At 37.8% G+C, this 20,007-nt stretch overlaps 1 protein-coding gene across 1 annotated transcript in view; it reads left to right on the plus strand.

Annotated features, from left to right (window-relative positions):
* Positions 1-2,641: 2,641 nt before the first annotated feature.
* Positions 2,642-20,007, plus strand: part of LOC121460966 (transmembrane protease serine 11F) — a 44,412-nt gene continuing 27,046 nt past the window's right edge. Inside the window, exon 1 of the mRNA XM_041671665.1 lies at positions 2,642-2,673. Coding sequence (XP_041527599.1) covers positions 2,663-2,673 — 11 coding nt within the window. The 5' untranslated portion in view covers positions 2,642-2,662. The remainder of the gene's footprint in view (positions 2,674-20,007) is intronic.

Below are 20,007 nucleotides of genomic sequence, written 5' to 3' on the forward strand. Positions count from 1 at the left end.
TTAGTAAAATAGAAACAAGTTAATGTCCAAGAAAGCCAATGAAATGAAGAGTGGTTCATTGAAAAGATAAACAATATACATCTTTAGTCCCAGCACTCACATGACAGAGGCAGGTGGATCTCTATGAGTTCAAGGCCAGCCTGGTCTACAGAGTGAGTTCCAGGATATCCAGAGTTGCACAGAGAAACCCTGTTTTGAGAAACAAAACAACAATAAAAAAGATAAATAATACTGCTAAAGTTTAGCCAAATTAGTCAAGAGAAAGGAGCCAGAAATTAATAAAATTGGAGATTGTAGTTATTTATTTATTTATTTATTACTCTTTTACTCTTTATACTGTTTGTAGGCCCACTTCCCAGCTTCCAAATAAACACATGGAGACTTATTCATACCTATTTAGGCCCGGTCTTAGACTGACTTATTTCTAGTCAGCTTTTCTTAAATTATCCCATCTATCTTTTGCCTTTGGGCTTTTACCTTTCTCTATTTCTGTATATCTTTTCTTTTCTTCTTACTGTGTAGCTGGGTGGCTGACCCCTCGGGTCCTTCTCCTTCTTTCGCTCCTAGATCTCACTCCCAGATTTCTCCTCCTATTTATTTTCTTGGACTGCTAGCCCTGCCTATCCTGTCTCCTGCCTTGCTAATGACGGTTCAGTTCTTTACTAGATCATTCAGGCAAAGTAACACAACTTTATAGGATTAAACAAATGCAACATAAAATAATGCAACACATCTTTGCATCCTTAAACAAATGTTCCACAACATAAAACCTTGTAATACATCTTAAAATAATATTCTACAATGGGAAGGGAAAGGGAGACATTGGAATAAATATCAATGAAATTATCTCTTTATGTTAGGAAATCCAGAAGAAATGGATGAATTTCATCCATTCCAGAAAAAAATATATATCCAATTCACATATATATAGCCTGATAAATGTAAACTGAGATGTGACAAAGGAATTTAAACAGATTTGCAGCAAGCAGTGAAGTTAAATAAGTAATTTGAAAAACAAAACAAAAATAACCCTCCCAACTAAAAAAGTCAAAGCGCAGATGAAATCACATTTAAAATATGACCCATTTAAAAAACCCACAGATTTCTCAGACCATTATGTAAAATAGAAAAAAAAGGAATGTTTTCACACTTTCTTTTATCCTAATAACTAAACCAGATACACACAACACACGCGCGCGCACACACACACACAAGAAAATTACAGACTGCTCTCCTTGAAGAACATAGATGCAAAAATAATCAATATTTTCAAACTCAATTCAAGAACATATTCAAAAGATCATTCATCATTGTCAAGTTGTTTTAATTCCAGATATAAAGGAATTGCTCCGCAAAAGCAAATCTATAAATGTATAACGCAACACAAATGAACTCACAGACAGAAATTTCATAACTGCCTGAACAGATGAAGGAAAAAAGTCTTTGCCATAATCCAACAGCCCTTCAGAAGAGATGAGGAGAAGAGGGAATGTAGCTGATGTAATAAAAGCTACATACAAGTATCAAACAAAATCATTGATTCTCAATCTTACTAATGCTAGGACCCTTTAATATAGTCCTTTGTGATATTGTGACCCCCAACCATAAAGTTATTGCATTGCTATTTCATAACTGTAATTTTGTTACTGTTGTGAATCGTGATATAAATATCAGATATGCAGGATATCTGAAATGTGGCCCCCAAAGCAGTTAAAACCCACAGGGTGAGAACCACTGCTCTAAGCCATGAAGGTAAAATCCTTCTGTATCTGCTTTCTGAACAACCGTGGTTACAGACCCACACCACTAGGCCTAGCTTGGTTTGAATCTTTAAAGTTAGACCTTAAAATTGTAATATGTACCTTGTTACTTTATATAATTCTATGAGAAATTCATACATTCTAAACCCTCCAAGAATGCAATTACATAAGAGGACTATTTTTGAATACTAAGTTATATAATGCCTCTGAAATCTATAATTGTTTTTGGCAACGAGGAAAGAGAAATGGGATGTTTGTTTGTTTGTTTGTTTGTTTGTTTTACATTTCAGTTTTGGGTGAAGTTTGTTTTTATTTTTAGAACTAAAGTGTCTACTGTTAGATAAAGTTAATTTTACTATTTTGCTTGCAGGGAAAGTCAGCTTCAATAGCTATACTGACTGTCCATGGTCATACCATCAAGGATACAGGCACAGGTGCTCTGGTCTAGAACTCAGGACCACTCTGCTCTCCCTTAAAGGGAAGAGATGGAAGATCTGGACAACAAAGGAAGAAGTGGTGTCATTGTATTCTAGTGTTTTGTTTTGCTTAAGAAAACACAAGCAAAAAACCCAAGTCCACACCTCAATTCTAATCATACCTCCCCGACTGGAAAAGTGCAACCTCTGAATCATCACCAGTTGTGCGCTCCCGGGCCCTCTATTGCTTGGAGCTTCTCTGTGCAGGCATTGACAATTACTTCATTGTGTGGCAATGACTGGCACCAAATAGACCGTGCTCCTATCAGGCTACATGAAGCCAGCAAACCTCAGTCAGTAAACCTGTTGGGCTTGTTTCCTTTTTGTCCCCAGTGACTGTCATTATTTTCCAGCCTCCCAGCCCTGACCTGGCTGATAGAGATCAGATGGTGACTGGATAGAAGAAGACTTCCCAGTCTTGGGTCCATGATGTACGCGTAAGTACTCAGCTTTTCTCAGTGAGCTGACAATGGGGACAGATATTTACATCACCTGGGACAGGCTATGCAGATTCTGACTGGTAGAAGCTATTTTAACTCTATGAGATTATATTTTGTGTTGAAGTTTTGTCTCATTGGTTTTTGAATGAAACAGAAGGGACCAATGTGATGTTTTCTTTCTAAATAGAAATTAAATACAATATATTAACAGTATTATGTTTTAACATTCAGAAAAAGCTATGCTTTGGTGAGTAAAATATTAAACACAGTTTATTTGATTTCTTACTATGCTCAACATGATATGTTTTTAATAGTATAGTCTTTAATTATAGGACAACAAAATACAAATTGAATAAGAAAGAATATTAATTTTTTTATTTGTTTAATTCCAAGAAAAAGGATGACTACAACTAATATATATATGAATATATATATATCATTTATATCACATAAATAAAATGGTTAAATTAAAATGCTTATGTGTAAACAATTAATGAGTTAACAAAAACTTGAACTTCAAAGTAAATAATCACTTACTTGAATTTTTATTAAAATTATTAATTTTATACAGCAATGTTTGTGTTATTGATTTAAACTGAAAGGATAATTGATATGGGATCAATGATTTCTTTCAAATTCCTATTTAGCCCAAATTTGCTATTTTATTCTCTCAAATAGGCGCTTAGTGTCTCTCTATATAAATTTCCCATGTTTTCTTTGATCAATGTGTTAAACATAATTCTGATTTTGTGATTCTTTTGATTGTTTAGTTTTGAGCTTGTCTTCAATGAAACATAATACATTAAGCATATGAACTATCATATTCTTAAATAAGTATTTTTTACATTCCTTAACTTACCAATACCAGCATGAGCCCGAGGAAGACAGTCCATTTCATGCATAAGGTTGACCTAGACAGATCCTGTCCTAATAATATAACCCACCACAATACCCATACTTTTAGGTATAAGAAAGTACATTACTTAGCAAAATAAAATGTACAGAAGTGAATATTATATGTTAACAATTTCAATTTAAAAAGGCATATCAAAGAACCTGAAGTCTTCATCCACCTTTATCTCAGAATTCAATGGCATGCCTCTCTAAAATCCTGACTCTCTTTCCCTCTCAATTTATGGCATCATCTATATCTACTTCCCGACTCTGTTGTATTATTATAGTCTTTTTCTACTCAGGATTTTTTAATTATACCTTTTATTAATATCTTCTTCTACTCTGACCATTTTATTATATTATGTTACATTAACGCTTCCTCAGATTTGATTCAGAATGAATAGTTCTGAGTATTGACGTTTAGACAAAAGTTGCTTTTTCTTTTTATTTATTCTTCTCTCATACAATACGTGCCGACCGAAGTCTCAACTCCCTCCACTCCTCCCAGTTCCTACTCCAACTCCCTTCTCCCCAATATCCACTGCTCTTTCACTTCCCTACAGACAAGAGCAGCCCTCCCAGGGTTATCAACTGAAGTTGGAATAACAAGACGCAATAAGATTAGACACAAATCTGTCTGTGCCTAGCCAGGCTGTCATTAGAGAGTCTTCCTCAGGCAGCTGTGGGAGCAAATACAGAGACCCACAGACAAACATTAGACAGAGCTTGTGGAACTTGGCAGAAGATGGGAAGGAATTGTGACTGAAAAGCATTTTTAGCACAGATAGACTACCCCATACTGTGAATAGATCATGAAGACAGTATGAGGCTAGTTAGTGGATTCAATAAATTCATTAGCAAAGGTACTTTGACCAAGGGATCTCATTTCAGATAGTAAATAAGAGAGAAAGCCATGCTTCTTAGAAAAGTCCCTGGCTCATGTTGAAGAGAAGAGGGAAAGGAATTATTTATTTGCACATGTTTTAGAGCCAGGTTTCCACTCATGTTTCTGGGAAAATCCTTTATCTCTCAAGACTTCACGTTAAACATAAAAGTTAGGAGGGGGTGAGAGTAAAACAGAAGGGCTGAGAGGGCATAACCATTAGCAGAATTTGTGATTATCTTTAAAGATGAATACAAAGCTATTTTGGGAGTTTGTTACTGGTTTAATTTTGACATTATTAGTTTCACTTAAATAATAATGAGGTACTATTTCATATAGTCTGCATTTTAAGTAGTAAGCTTTTCACTGTGGAGATGTTTACGATGTGTGAGTCTTTGACGGACAGCATTTTATGTTATTTTTTTTTTTGTTCTGGGTCTTGGTCAAAAGTATTTCTAAATCAATAAGTCAAATAATCCTAAATTCCATATAAATAATTATATTCTGTAATATCAAAGAGCTAACAGCTAGTTAGCATTGAGAACAATAACTTCCTTAAAGTATAAGTGATATTTTAAATCATCCCAGAGTATAGCTGTCTATTTTTGTTTCATTTCATCAGTCACTTCATGTGGTACCCCCTACAAGTGAGGCAGTGACAGGAGCTACTGTTAGCAGAAAGTAGAAAGTGGTGCCGAGAGACAACTTAATAAACTGTACCTGGATGGTTAGATGTGATATATGTAAAAATAAGAAGCATACAGAGGTTGTAATGAATCTGTCTGTCCAATCTCTTTAAAGGATCTCTAAATATGTAGGAAATGATGGTTGTTTATAAAAAAACATGTAGAAATTAGTTGGAGGGAAATAAGCGTATATTCTGGACTAAGTCAGTCATTCAAAGGCGTGAAACTTTAAACACATTTCCAAGGAGACCCTGGGAATTATCTAGTTAAATTAAGATTTAGGAAGGGTCTTTGTATCAGATTAAATATCTCTAAAGTTCATTATGAAAGTCTGATAAAAATGTGAGGAAGGAATGATGAAATTTGTTCTTTAGAGCTCTACGGGAAATTGCTCACCTAGTGACTGTATTGTTACTTGGCTGCAGCAGGTAAACTTGATAAGCAGAGAGGTGGGGTTCCACCTGCTCCTGGATCATTTCCTCACCTATAAGGAATGCACCTTCCCACATTTCGTGACACCCCACGGTCCTCCTTCATGATACTAATGAAATTGCTGGGAGATTGCTTTCCTTTAAGCTGCTACAATAGTCATTTCTGAAGCACAGCCATTCACCGCAGACACACATAAAACACTGAGCATCTGCCAATCGATATGTATCTCTCTATGTATTTAATTGCCCCTAATCATGTCTCTCCTGGTAAACAGGATGTTTTCTGTATTCCTAGTGCTAAGCATATTTCCTGTCTCATTGCAGACCCTCAGTATTTGTGTGGTATTCATGACTGCATATACTAAAGCTAAGGAACAGTTAAAGTAGGAAAGGTTAAGGGTAAATGAAACATGCAGGTTTCTGATTCATAACTGATTAACAATGCAAATAAAATATAACAAGCAATTCTGAAGATAAATAAAAAGCTTAAAAATAGAGATATTTTATTCTATGTAAACCTGTGTTGTTCTGCTGATGGAAACTTATCATTGGAGAGAAGAAGGCATCAGATAAATGTTGATTAACTAGATTTTGATTTCATTCATAATTCAACAAATATAGATTATAGTATTCTAGTAATACAGTATATACACATTATATGGCTACCTAAATTATCTACACATATATGCTGTGTGTATCTATCATATGTGCACACATATAAATACAAAATTATATAAAAGAATAAAAGTGCGTATATACACTTTTTAGAAAATATGTTTTCTGGTATTTCAATTCTAAGGAAGAAACATGATTACAACCAAACTAAAGTGAGTTATGAACATCATACATGTGAGATGAAGGTTGCATATCTTTTCCCTTGAAAAATTTCCAATTCACTTTATTTATTTATCTTCCAAAGCCAACTTTCGGGTTATATGTTAATAGTCTATGAGAGTGGTTCTCAACCTTTTTAAAGTTGCAACCCAATAAATAGTTCTTCAAAATGAGGTAACCCCCTCCCCAATTATTTTCATTGTTACTTCATATCAGTGATTTTGCTACTCTTATAAATCACGGTGTAAATATTTAATATATGTTATGGTCTTAGGTGACCCTTGTGAAAGGATCATGCGACCTTGAAAGGGGTCAAGACCCACAGGTTGAGAACCACTGTTCTATGATGCACTTTTCATTTATTTTGACAACTAATCAAGATCAAAGTTGTGAAACGTAGTTCAAAAACTTTACATATTGTTGTCATCTATTACTTTGCTCACCTGAGAGTTGAAAAGATCTAAAAAACATCTTTTAATTGTATTCAAGAAATGGAGACAAAGAATGTAGAAACGGGATCTGGGTTGAAAAGAACTGTTTCTTGAAACAGTCACTTTTATATTGTCTCAATTGTGTGCTTGATAAAAAAAACTTCGTTGCAAAGTTCCTGCATTGAGCGTGTTTAAAATGTAGGACCTTTTTATTTTTACAGAGTTTCAGTGTTATAATTGATTGCTTATTATTGCTCAAATAATTTTTCTGGCTCATCTTTTTATTCTTTTTATTTATTTATTTATTTATTAAAAATGTCCGCCTTCTCCCCGCCTCCCATTTCCCTCCCCCTCCCCCTACTCCCGTCCTCCTCCATCTCCAGTCCAAAGAGCAGTCAGGGTTCCCTGCCCTGTGGGAAGTCCAAGGTCCTCCTCCCTCCATCCAGGTCTAGGAAGGTGAGCATCCAAACAGGCTAGGCTCCCACTAAGCCAGTTCATGCAGTAGAATCAAAACCCAGTGCCATTGTCCTTGGCTTCTCAGCAGCCCTCATTGTCTGCCACGTTCAGAGAGTCCGGTTTTATCCCATGCATTTTCAGTCCCAGTCCAGCTGGCCTTGGTGAGCTCCCATTAGATCAGCTCCACTGACTCAGTGGGTGGGTGCACCCCTCGCAGTCCTGACTTCCTTGCTCGTGTTCTCCCTCCTCATTGCTCAAATTTTGAAATAACTGACTTTGAGGCAGTCATTAATTTATATGACATTACAATTAACTTAGAAAGCAGTCCATATTTTGGGTATCTTTTTTTTTTTTTAAGATTTATTTATTTATTATGTATACAACATTCTGCCTCTGCCCGCATGCCAGAGGAGGGCACCAGATGTCAGTACAGATGGTTGTGAGCCACCATGTGGTTGCTGGGAATTGAACTCAGGACCTCTGGAAGAACAGCCAGTGCTCTTAACCTCTGAGCCATCTCTCCAGCCCACCTTGGGTATCTTTTATATTATTAACTAAAAATGAAGCACTACAACTTTTGAAAATGTACAGTATAATTAAAGATTGCAAGAAAATTAAACTAATTACCCCATTTGTAGATTAAAAGCATTATAAACTAGCAATTTTATATAGCTCAAATTTATTAAGTATTTTCCTGGTTCTGTTTTATTTTTCTTTGAGGGTAGTATTTGGAGTGTCTAATGCAATGTTCAGAATGTGTGTTTCAGTATTATGCACTGTTTTAAAATGTTGGCTTAAATACTGGTATGTAAAACAATCGTGATACGTTCCAACAAATGAGATAAGATGAGGAATTTTGGCAAGAAGTAAGTCCTAAGAATAGAAAAAAAAAACCTGTAAAAGAGAGTGTAGTGTTCATGTAGGCACTGTAAGGAAAATGAAAACAGGTAAATCCTTTGATCTACATGGCAGCAAACAACTGCCTTGACTCTTCTCACCTGAGAGCATCACTGGAGAATTTTTGTATTTGCTCTTGATTGGAGTAGTTTCCTTTTTTTCTTTCTTTCATATCTCTTTCGTTCTCCCTCCTTCCCTCTTTCTCTCCCTCCTTCCATTCTCTTTTCTTTTTTGTTCTTTCTTTTCTTTCTTTCTTTCTTTCTTTCTTTCTTTCTTCCTTCTTTATGTATTTCCCTCTCTTACTAATCAGGTGAATAAACAGGTAGAGGACTTAGAGCATACACCGATATCAAACCATCAGAAAAGCAATATAAACTAAAATAAGACAAAGAGGTATAAAAAAGAAAAGGAGGATGAGAAAGAGGAAGGGGAGCATTGGGGCAGGAATAGGAAAGAAAGGAGGAGAAAAGGAGGAGAGGAGGAGAAGAGGGGGATAGGAGGAGTAGAGGGAGAGAGGCGGAGGAGGCACTTTTATCTTGATGAACATATTTAGAAATAGATTAAGAATCAGGTCATTAAGATGGCTCTCATCTTTCACTATGAACATATTTCAGTCATATACATAAACCTGAAGAGAATGATGGGGCCTGATGCATCAGCATAGATACCGCCTCGAAACTCCTTGAAAAGTATCACCTTAACTCTCGTCTCTACTACACGGATGTGACTTTTCCTGCTCCACTGACAATGACCTTCTTGCCTGTCTTCCCTTCCCTGTCATTCACCCTTCCATGTCAGGCTACTCCCAAGTAGCTATATGTTCTGGATTGTACCTGTATTTTTGACCCCAATCTTCAATTGCTTTCATATCCTTTGCCATTATTCTGACAAGTAAAGGAATGATTAATCCTATTTCTGTAGCTTATATGTCTTATAGGTAAAGGAATAATCAATCAGTTGTTATTTTCACGGCTTATGTGCCATATCATATTCTAAAAATACATTATCAGTATATATTAAGCAGTGAGTCATTTCGGTTGAGTTCGAGGGGTGTTAGATGAGATCATTGAGGCAAACACCTTCAGCAGAATTTGCAGAAACATTTCTGTAAAGTTAATTTGAGAAGTATGTTCTCTGTGGGGGAGGGCATAGAACTGGATTCCTTGCCTTCCATTAATACTTTTCCTGGGAATTGCTAATGTTTTTCACTCCTTGGCCTAATCATAACAGCGAGAATTCAGCTGGTGTTTATTTACTACTTTTTCAAAACTAACAAGTCACCAATTTTATCACATTTTAACTCGCTTGGCCATCTTTTTATCCTAACAGAAGCTGTTGAAAGAACATCAAACACTATTTGCAGATAAGTTGTTCTAATATGACAACGTCTGAGAAATGGTTTATTCACTTCCCTCTGCTGTGTTTACAAAATTAGTCAAGCTTTTGAGTGGTGAGAAATTTGTTTCCTCTAACTTTCACAGTGTTCTCTTGTTCAAAATTTGAACAATTAGCCGAGAGATTCAGAAACATGGAGGAATCAGCTGTCATTAACATGAACAAACCCAGCTAGGTGTTTCTGATATCTGTGCATCTTAGTTCAAACTTGACCATCATTCTACATCCCAGACACATCAAAAATGTTTTTAACTGAACCAAGAATTCAGGAATCACTGAGATTCCCCTTTAGCTAAATTAATAAAAAATGTACTATTTTCCTGAATGTCTATTTAATATATTACACATCAAACAAGGCATCTATTAAATTGTTCTTGGAGCCCAGAACTGAGTTTCCTGCATATGTTATGTGTTACCTGAGCATTAGAATAATTACATAAATATTAGTTAGAATAGAATCAGTTCGTTGAAATTGCCTTTTCATTTATTCACATATATATAATGTTTGGAAAATTAATGTTGTATCTGTAATGTTTAGCTGCTTTCTGCATTGAGAAAATACAGGGAAAGTAGTTGATTAACAGCTTTTCAAAAGAATAGAAAAGCAATTTCATTTATATATGGAATTTATATATGGATTTATATATGAAACTACAAGTAGGAGTTATCTGAATATGAAACCAATAATAAAAATTTCTGGCATTCTCACAAAGACAAAATTTAATTTTAACCCTTAAACAAAACGCAGTTTGTAAGTTATATTTAAAATTTAAAAAGTCAAAATTCAACTACCTTATTGTTTGTTATTCCAGAATTACATGGCACAATTTCCTAAAACGTGTATAGATTACGCGATTTTTATTATTAGTGAGCCTCTAAATGCAAAAATTATCTTTTTAAAAAATATAAATCTTAAAAAAATTTAGTTTGAATTGCAAGACTTTGCCCAGCTTTGATTTGAGGGTTTGCACCTGATCTTTTTGTATCTTGTTATGCTGTGTTCAGTTGCTATCCCTGGGAGGCCTGCTCTTTTCCGAAGGGAAATTCCAGAGGAGTAGATCTGGGTGAGAAGGGAGGCGGAGGAGAGCAGAGGAAAGGGAAACTGTGATAGGGATGTATTAAAGACAAAACAATAGAAAATAAATAAGGCACAGTTTTGAAGGGAAAATGATAAGAATGACGAGCTCTTCGATGTCTTTGCATGCAGCCTTCCAACCCAATCATTATCTCACACGTGAACGTTCTGTCGTGGGACAGAGAAATTCTAGGACATGTTAATTTTGTTTATTGAATATGCAGATTATGTGAGTTGTAAATGAGAACACTGCTGATCTCCTTTATCTAGGGCACTTATATCTTAATCACAGCTCCTCCCTCTGTACTAGATTGCCAAATACTAATAAAATACAAATCTCTTCACCTGAAAACCATGTAGAAAGCTAAGTTCAAAACATCACTGTTCATGGAAAAGAACTGCATTTTAAATGTGTGCGGGTGTGTGCATGTGTGTGTTTGTATGTGTGTACGTGTGTGTGCACGTGTGAGTTTGTGTTTGTGTGTCTGTGTATATGCTTACTTTGCCAGACACTGGCAGTTCAACTTTTGAATCCTGAGCTGTTTTGTTGGAGCATGCTTGCCCCTATGCTTCTGCTTTTTCTGGTTCAATGAGATGAATCTTCTGGCTGCCTTGTTTATTTGTCTTTAGAGAAGCCATACCTGATTCTAAACACGAGATAAGGTTTCCCTGTTATAGGAATATGTGTGTCCTCCACTTTCTATACCAATTTTCATCATAATTAAGTATATATCAGTGTTTTTTAGTTTTTGTTTGTTAAGTTTGTTTTTTTGCCAATTTCATATATGTATACACAAGACCTACCTAGGTCAGTCCAAGATACACAGCAAGATCTTGTCTCAAAAACAAAAGGAATTAGAAAAACAGAAAAAAGGAAGAGATTTGTGATGCAAAACCCCAGACCTAAGCATTTTAATAGTTGATAAATAATTACTTAGGCGAGAACAAGGGACACAAGATAACTTGAATTATAAAATATTTTATACTGTGATTGTACATATAGGTAAGTGATGATACACATACTTAGAATCCTATCATGAAGTTAGTCCCTATGTGTGTAATTTTGTCACTCACGCTGTTATCTGACTTAGTGGTTTTTGAGATTAAATGCTACACCAGAAAGAATAGGTGGAGAGAGGGAAGAGGCAAGGGGAAATTGACCTCCTAACTTCTTAAAAACACTTTTAGTCTATCCAAAGTAAAAGCCTCAGCAAGGTCAGCGGAAGCTGGGGTGTTTAAGTTAGACTTGAAAGAAAAACCAGCACAATTTAATAAACTGCAATGTTATTTGCCCTAGAAAGAATCTGCCTGTTGGTTTTGCTGAGATTCGCTTTTCCCTTTCAGTGTTCAAAATTGCCCTTAAAGTGAATATCACATATTTTATCTCCTGCTATAGTTCACTGAGCTCCATGTGTATCACTGCGTGTATGAAGATATATGTGTTAAGGAGGGTCATTAACCTCAATTAACTCATGCAAAAGAGATACTAATAAAGAGATAGATTCATGGGCATGCCCAGAAATGATGGGTTTTTGGCAAGAAGTAGAATGGCTTGTGCCCAAGAAGAATCTCTAATGTTTATCTGTGCTCCAACTTGAATAAAAATATGTTAGAACATGTGTAAGACATTGGAAGAATCTCCCCTCTGGGTGACTGTTGTGAGAACATTTGATTAGTGCATAAATATTTATGCTGCACATAGAAGACTGTATCACATTTAATTTACATCTGGTTATTTGCATTTCATTAGTGCTCAGGAGAGTTAAATATTTAAATCTTCATCTTGATTGAATTTTTATCTGATTTATTCGATTTACAAGGTTCAAGTTAATTGTATTGTATTTCCTTGTAATGTTTTAATAGCACTAGAAAGAAACAGAAATAAGCTCATTGAGAAAGTCATATAACAATGATCAAAAAGATTTAGGTAATATTGTCACAGACAGTTAAAGTGTATTTAAACAGACTTCAAAGGTATCTTCTCATATGTCCTTAAACCCTTGGCAATTTTTCTTTCATTTGTAATGCTGAGTCAAACTAACGTCCACATCTATTTGATACACATCTTTGGCTTTGTTTCTAATTGAGAGAGATATCGTTTTGTTAATTAAAGATGAGTAAGCTTACAAAGCAGTACACTTTTCATACGTATTTCACTTTGCTTGATTTTTGCATTAACTCCTTACCCTCCCTCCTCTTCTTGTGACCTTATCCTTTGGCAGTATTCTCTTCTTCCACATTGTTCTTTTCTCTTCCTACTTCTCTCTCTCAATGCTCTTTTTTTCTTTTCTAGTCACAAGGTACCCTTTCATAGTTTTCTAGCTGTTGTCTCTGTTTATTTTCATGGGCATATTTTTACATGAGAGACCGAGTCCTTGTGAAAGAACCTTGATTGGTTCACTTGATATCTTCCAATTCTATTTGCCTGCAAATTTTATAATTTCAAATATTCCCTATAAGTGAATGAAAATGCTTTGTGTATATGCACCATATTGCCATTATCCATTTATCTGTTGATGAACATTTAGGCTGGTTCTGGTTCCTTGCTAGTTTGAAAAGAACAGTTATAAGCATAGATATGCAAGTCTCTCTATAGTAGGATGTAGAATCCTTTGAGTGTATGTAACTCAAGTGTAGAAGGAGGAGCTTCTTGTTTATCCCGGCCACCCAGAATCGATATAATCATACAGAAATTTTATTAATTAAAACACTGCTTGGTCCATTAGCTCTAGCTTCTTATTGGCTAACTCTTATATTAATTTAACCCATTTCTATTAATCTATATATCGCCATGTGGCAGTGGTTTACCAACAAAGATTTGGCATGTCTGACTCTGGTGGCTCCATGGCGTCTCTCTGACTCTGACTCCTTTTGGTTAATTTAAACCTATAGACCAAGTTTTCATAATTGTCAATCTCAGTGTACTTTTTTGCGTGAAGGTGGCCCAAAGAAAAATCTATCTATAAACGGTGTCCTGTGTGTGGCACCCTATATTGTGGGCCTGATATTGTGATTTATTTTATTGTTTTATTTTAAAAAACAAAACTTTAGAATAAATACTAGAGAATAAACCTGAGAGATCCATGGAGTTACACAGAGATGATCACCCTCCTCTTTCCCTGATCGAAATAACTACCCTACCCCTTATCTCCTTCTTTTCCTCCATCGAATACCCTCTATCTCCCTCTGAATCTGAATGTGGATCTTGCCCTCTGAACTGAGATCAGACTCTATTGGCGGTATTGGAGCAATCAACACAAACAAATTTCCCCTAACGAACAAACAAAAATCTCAGGATGTAAGATGTAGTGTGGCCCCAGTGAGTTACACCATACACCCTTTAGTCCCTACATTTTTACTTGTAAATGTTCATTGCAATGAGTTGTTGGCCTGACTGAAGGCCTCTGGCTTCTGCTACAGTACTGATACTGGGCCCTCACTGGGGCTCCTCTTGGATATTTTATTACTGACTTAGGTCATAGAGATCCTGTAGCTTTGGATCTGAAGGTCTGGCCCCTTCACAAGCTCCAGCGCTTCATAGATGACGCAGATGCTGAGGTGGGCTACCTCTTATTCTTGGTTCTGGGCCTGGGTGGTAGCTGGGTCAGCCTGCCAGCTTTCCCTAATCATTACCACCCAGGCAAGCTCTCCAGCACTGCCTTGACTAGCTCATCCAAAGCAGTAGACAGCAAGAATAGGGCCAGTTCTTTTGTTCTCACACCTTTGCGCCATGCTCACCCACACTCACACCACCATGCCTAGCTCTACTGTGTGCTCACCCACGCTCACACCACCATGGCTAGCTCTACTGTGTGCTCACCCACGCTCACACCACCATGGCTAGCTCTACTGTGTGCTCACCCACGCTCACACCACCATGGCTAGCTCTACTGTGTGCTCACCTATACTCAATACCACCATGGCTAGTTCTACTGTAAAGCAAAGAACTTTCTCTCCATATGTCTGAACATGGTGAGGGCAGAACAAGCTCTTCCTCTTCATGTCTCCAAGATTGGCTCTCCCACCTGTCTCAAGTGGCAACAGGTAGGGGAGGGCATATCTCCCTTACCCTTGCCAGTCCAAAGCATATGAGGCAGCTCTTCTGCTCTCATGCTCAAAAGCCCAGCTCACCTGTACCCTCACTAACACAACAGGGTCAGTTTTAGTATGCTGCCTAGGTCAGGTGCCAAGAGTGCCCACTCTTACATGTGCTTCAGCTGGTGAGGGCAAAACCAGTTCACCCATTCTCATGGCCTCAGGACTAGTTCTCCCACTTGCCACAAGTAGCAAGGGGAGGGAGGGCAATTGTTTCTCACTCATACCACCACATGGCAGGAGAGGGGAGTGGGGTCAGTCATTGCTCTCATGCCCCCAGGCCCACTCCTGCCAAAGGGCCGGCTCTATTGTGCTGCTTAGGCAAGGGCCAGGGCCTGCTTTCCAAGGTGCTGTTGCCATTGCGGAATACTGTCCATTCTCCCACTCTCGTGACCTCAGGGACAACTCTCTCGCCCACCATAGGCAGGGAGGGGTGAGGAAGGAGAGAGGTCGTCTCTTCCTGGCTCACTCCATAACATGGTAGGTGAATTGTAGGACCAGATCTCCTAAATACTTTTGAGGGTACCAGATCTCCTGTGCCTCCACCAATGGGGTCAGCTCTCTTATGCTGCCTGGGCTAGGTTCAGGGTCTGTTCCAGCAAAAGCTGTAGCTGCTGAGGGGTAGGGTCAGTTCTCTCAGTCACACGACCCCAGGACCAGCTTTTCTCACCTTCAGTAGGTGACGAGGGGCGAGGAACATGGTGCTATCTCTCCCTTGCCCATGTCACAACATAGCAGACTGTGAGGCCAGCTCTACCACTCTTGTGTATTTAAAGCTGTTTCAACCTACACCTCTGCTAGCAGAGACCGTTCAGGTGCCTGGGGAAGAGCAGGGTCCATTCTCCAGAGTGGTAGAGTTGGTGAGGTGTACGGTCAACTCTTCTGAGTACTACTTTTCTGGATTTTTGTGAAGATTTTCCTCTTTGGAGTGTTCTATGCTTTTTTCACGGATATGAAAAGAATGTCTGGAATAAACAACTTACAGGAAGAAAGGTTTACATGGACTCATGGTTTCAGAGGTGTCTGTTCATGGTGGACTCATGGTTTCAGAGGTGTCTGTTCATGGTGGACTTGCTTCCTTGTTCTTAGAATGTGTTGATGATAATATTGTGACTGAATGTCATGGCAAAGAATGTTTTCTTCTTGACACACCACCATTGGGGAACCAATTCTCCAACACACGGACTGCTTGAGGAAGTAATTCATGTCAAAATCATAAGATAATGTTGCAGCATGGTGATGTCAGTTCCAAGGTTTGCACCCAGGGTAGTGAAAAGAATGCTTTCTCAGAGCAGCAAGGAACTATACCTGCAGCCTTTTGGAAAGCCAGCTCTAAGGCCACCTCCAGGGTATGCAAAAAAAACACACAAATGCAGCAAGGGCCAGACTTTTCTATCTGAGGAGTAAATAAGGAAGCCCAAGCTTGCTTGGGATAACCTTATCTTTTACTTCACCCTGAATAATCTCATTTTCTTGACAATCTCTCTGCACAGTTACATCTGTTTACATACAGTTACCTATCTCTCCTTACATACATCTTTCTCCTGCACAGCCATACATCTGTACACACAGTTACATCTCTTCACACAGTTTTACCTCTTTCTCAGGCAACATCTATCTTCTACATGCCATGCATCTCAATAAAGAGTTGCATCTATCTTCATAATTCTCTACACAGTTTTATGTTTCTCCTTTACATAGTCACATCTCTCTCCACACAGTCATATACTTTTTCCTTCACATACGTCTCTCTTCTATACAGTCACATTCTCTGTGTCTCGTTACCCACCCAGATGCATCTCTTCACAATTCTTTCTCTCTGCACATTCAGCCACATCTCCCTTTCAGCACTCACACATACCTTCTCTCACATCTTCCTCCTAATTCTCTCTCTGCAATTTCTTTCGATACACACACACACACACACACACACACACACACACACACACACTCATCTCTCCTACTCCTCCCTCACACTCCTCTCTCTGCACATTTGGCTACATCTCCCTACCATCACACACACATACACACCCCTCTTGCATTTCTCTCCTAATTCCCCCTACACCTCTTCTGCTTCTAACAGACAAAATCTCTGCACAAATATGCATCACATTTTCAGGGTCACTCAGCTCCTTGAGTAAACAATAAGAAACAGCCAAACTGTGATAGTTTCTCTCAGGACAGGGAGGTAACACTGACCGGTCAGTGAGTAAAGTAAGCACACAGTTCTCAGTGGTCAGGGGTCCTAGACAGAAAGTGACATTGAAATTCAGACCTTAAACAATAACCAGTTAGTTGGCCGAACCTTGAGGTTTTGAGTATGTGCAGAAGGTCCATGGCTGAGAAAGTTATGTCTACTCAAGTTGCTTTATGTACTGATCTCGAATCAACAATAAACACCAGGGAAACTGACCTTGTGTATTTGTCTCCAGGGGCAACCAGTTTGCTTTGAATTTGTTCTGAAGTCTAAAAGCAGTTAAATGTGTAAAAGGCTGTTTTTGTCCTAGCATTATTTCTATTTATCAGAGTTATAAAGTTAAGCAGAGATCGTCTTCCTGACTATACACAGCTATATGTGTGCACAAGCAGTGGGGAAAATACTTATAGCTGTTCTTAGTTAAGAAAAAATACAGTCACGCACAGTCAGTGGCCCCACTGTGTTTTCCCAGTGAGGTTCCCCATCAGAGAGTTATCCATCTGGTGGATAGACCTGTCAAATCCTAGTTGTCAACTGCTGTATACTTCCACGGCCTCTGGCAGATGATGAGCATTACTTCCTAAGTGACTGGGTGGCATGGCATCTTCCTTCTGTTCCTGTAGGCTGTACTTCACAGCACACACATATTAGGCAAAACTCCTTTCAACTTTTATGAGAGAGAATTTCTTACTTGAGACCTATTAGACTGAAAACAAGTTGTCAACAATAGAAGAAATTTGTTTCAAAATTAAAAATGGCTGTGATAGAAGAGAAACAAATCTTTACAATGGTGTCTCTTTGATCATGCGATGCTTAGCTATCACCACAAGAAATTTGGTAAAATTTGATTCTCCTGATTTTTGAAAGACTCAGGCTGCAGGAATGAAATCAAGAAAACATGGAGAAAGGGGGACCAGGAATACAAATGAATGACAATACTAGGCACATACACAAGCAATCAGGAATACTTACCAGCATAGATTTTGAGAATAGGTGTGTTGTGGGTGAGAAAGAAAGCAGTGCTCATGGGAACTCAGCCATTTTTCTTCTGGGTTGGGTTGTGCAACCTTAAGAGCTGTTCTCATCGAAATATACATAGGTATTGATGATACTAGAAACATAAAGACATTGTTTCCAGCTAGCTCAGGGTAACCACCATATTTGCGTTATTGATGCTTAATTGGAAGCTCTTTCTTTTCCGTTAATTGTCCTTAATAATAACAATAATTTGCCTGGACATCCCCAAGAGTGAGCTACTAATCATTTTTTGCCCCAGACCCAGTCAATCACTCCGTAAGACTCAAAGATTAGAGTTAGATCTGTGTGTTCCTTTCCTTCCCACATTGCGACCTCAATTCAGGCATTTGCCACCTCTCTCTTGAATCTTCAACATGACCTCCACCTCTCTCTTGAGTCTTCAACATGACCTCCACCTGTCACTAATCCCTACTACTATTCCCATCTGTGTGATTTATCCTATCTGATTAGAACTTTGGTTGCCCAGCTCCAGCAGGGAAATTTCCACCTCTTTGGTATTGTAAACCTCACACTTCTGAGTTTACAGTTTACAACCTATTCTACTCTGTCCCATTTTAGTACTGTGGTATTGGAATGGCTTCCTGTCTGCAAGTATTTTACAGAACATAAGTTCTTTAAGGCAAAAGGTACCAATTATTAGTAGTGAACACTTTCTCACATCTCGCCCTTCTGGTTTTTCTTTTTTACATTCTGTTTTCTCTGTTTCTTTTCTTTTTAAATATCAAGTGAACTTTTATTCCTCAAACTTTTAATAGTGTAGCCTAAGCTGGGTACAGAAGCACACCCCTTTAATCCAAGAGCCCTCAAGTCAGAGACAACCAATCTTGTCTACACAGCGAGTTCCAACTCAGTCAGGGCTATTTAGTGAGTATCTTTCTCAATAAACAAACAAAGAAACCCCCCCCTCTCTCTCTTACACACACACACACACACACACACACACACACACACTGTAGCCTTCTTGATAAAAATAATCTCCTACCTTATACCTCCTCCAAAGAAGTAATTGTTTCTTATATAACCTTTGAAAAGCTGAGTTGCAGCATCTTGTTTCCGTATCTGTCTCCTCTACGAATGCACAAAGATGCTAAAGGCAAAACAAATATCAAAACCTTTAGGTACCTATGGTGATTTGTGAAGTACTTTAATGTCACAGGTAACAACACGAAGATTGCTTTTGCATTAGTGAACATTTTCATTTCATATTTGTCAAAGGTTTTCATGAAAAGCAAAAACATATCACTGAATGCTATTTGAGGAATCAGAAATTAAGTACATAGCAGCTTTTGTGTGGGAAAATGATGGTCTCAATGATGCGCTGCTCCTAGAAAAAGTAGTGCGCTGGGGAATCTGGGACAAATGAACACATGGGACAAGTCTCAGGTGCCCTGAACACAACTTGCAAGCTGTGAGATTTTGTTAGAGATGCCAATAAAATACAATGAACCCTGGTCATGTCTTGAAAGTGATACTTCTACTTTTCTGAAAACTGTTTTGTATTTATGTTATTTTATTTATGTGTATGGGTGTTTTGCTTACATGCATATCTGTGCACCACATGAATGCAGTACTTGCACAGGCCAGAAGAGGGAGGGAGGTGGATACCCTGGAACTGGAGATACAGATTATGAGTCACCATGAGGGTACTGGAAATCAAATCTAGGTCGTCTGGAAGAGCAGCAAATGTTCTTAACCCCTGATCTCTCTCTCTCTCTCTCTCTCTCTCTCTCTCTCTCTCTCCCTCTCCCATATGGTTACTTTAAAAACCAATTGTTAAGAATTTCTTAAGATTATTTTAAGTCTTAAAGTCTTTTATTTTTAATCAATTGTAACCGATGGAACCATGCAAAGTTGTGCTTAAAATATTCCTTCTTTAAATGACACAAAATATTTCTTACAAATAAAAAATTTTGAATTTGATCTTTATATTTCACTACCAAGTATTTAAATTTCCAGTATGTCACACAAAAATTGGTGCAAAGGAATCATCCCATTGATAGAAGTTAGCTATAATATGTG

This window comes from Microtus oregoni, unplaced genomic scaffold, assembly GCF_018167655.1.
Source record: "Microtus oregoni isolate MIOR12 unplaced genomic scaffold, Mior012 000021F_ref0000039, whole genome shotgun sequence".
NCBI lineage: Eukaryota > Metazoa > Chordata > Mammalia > Rodentia > Cricetidae > Microtus > Microtus oregoni.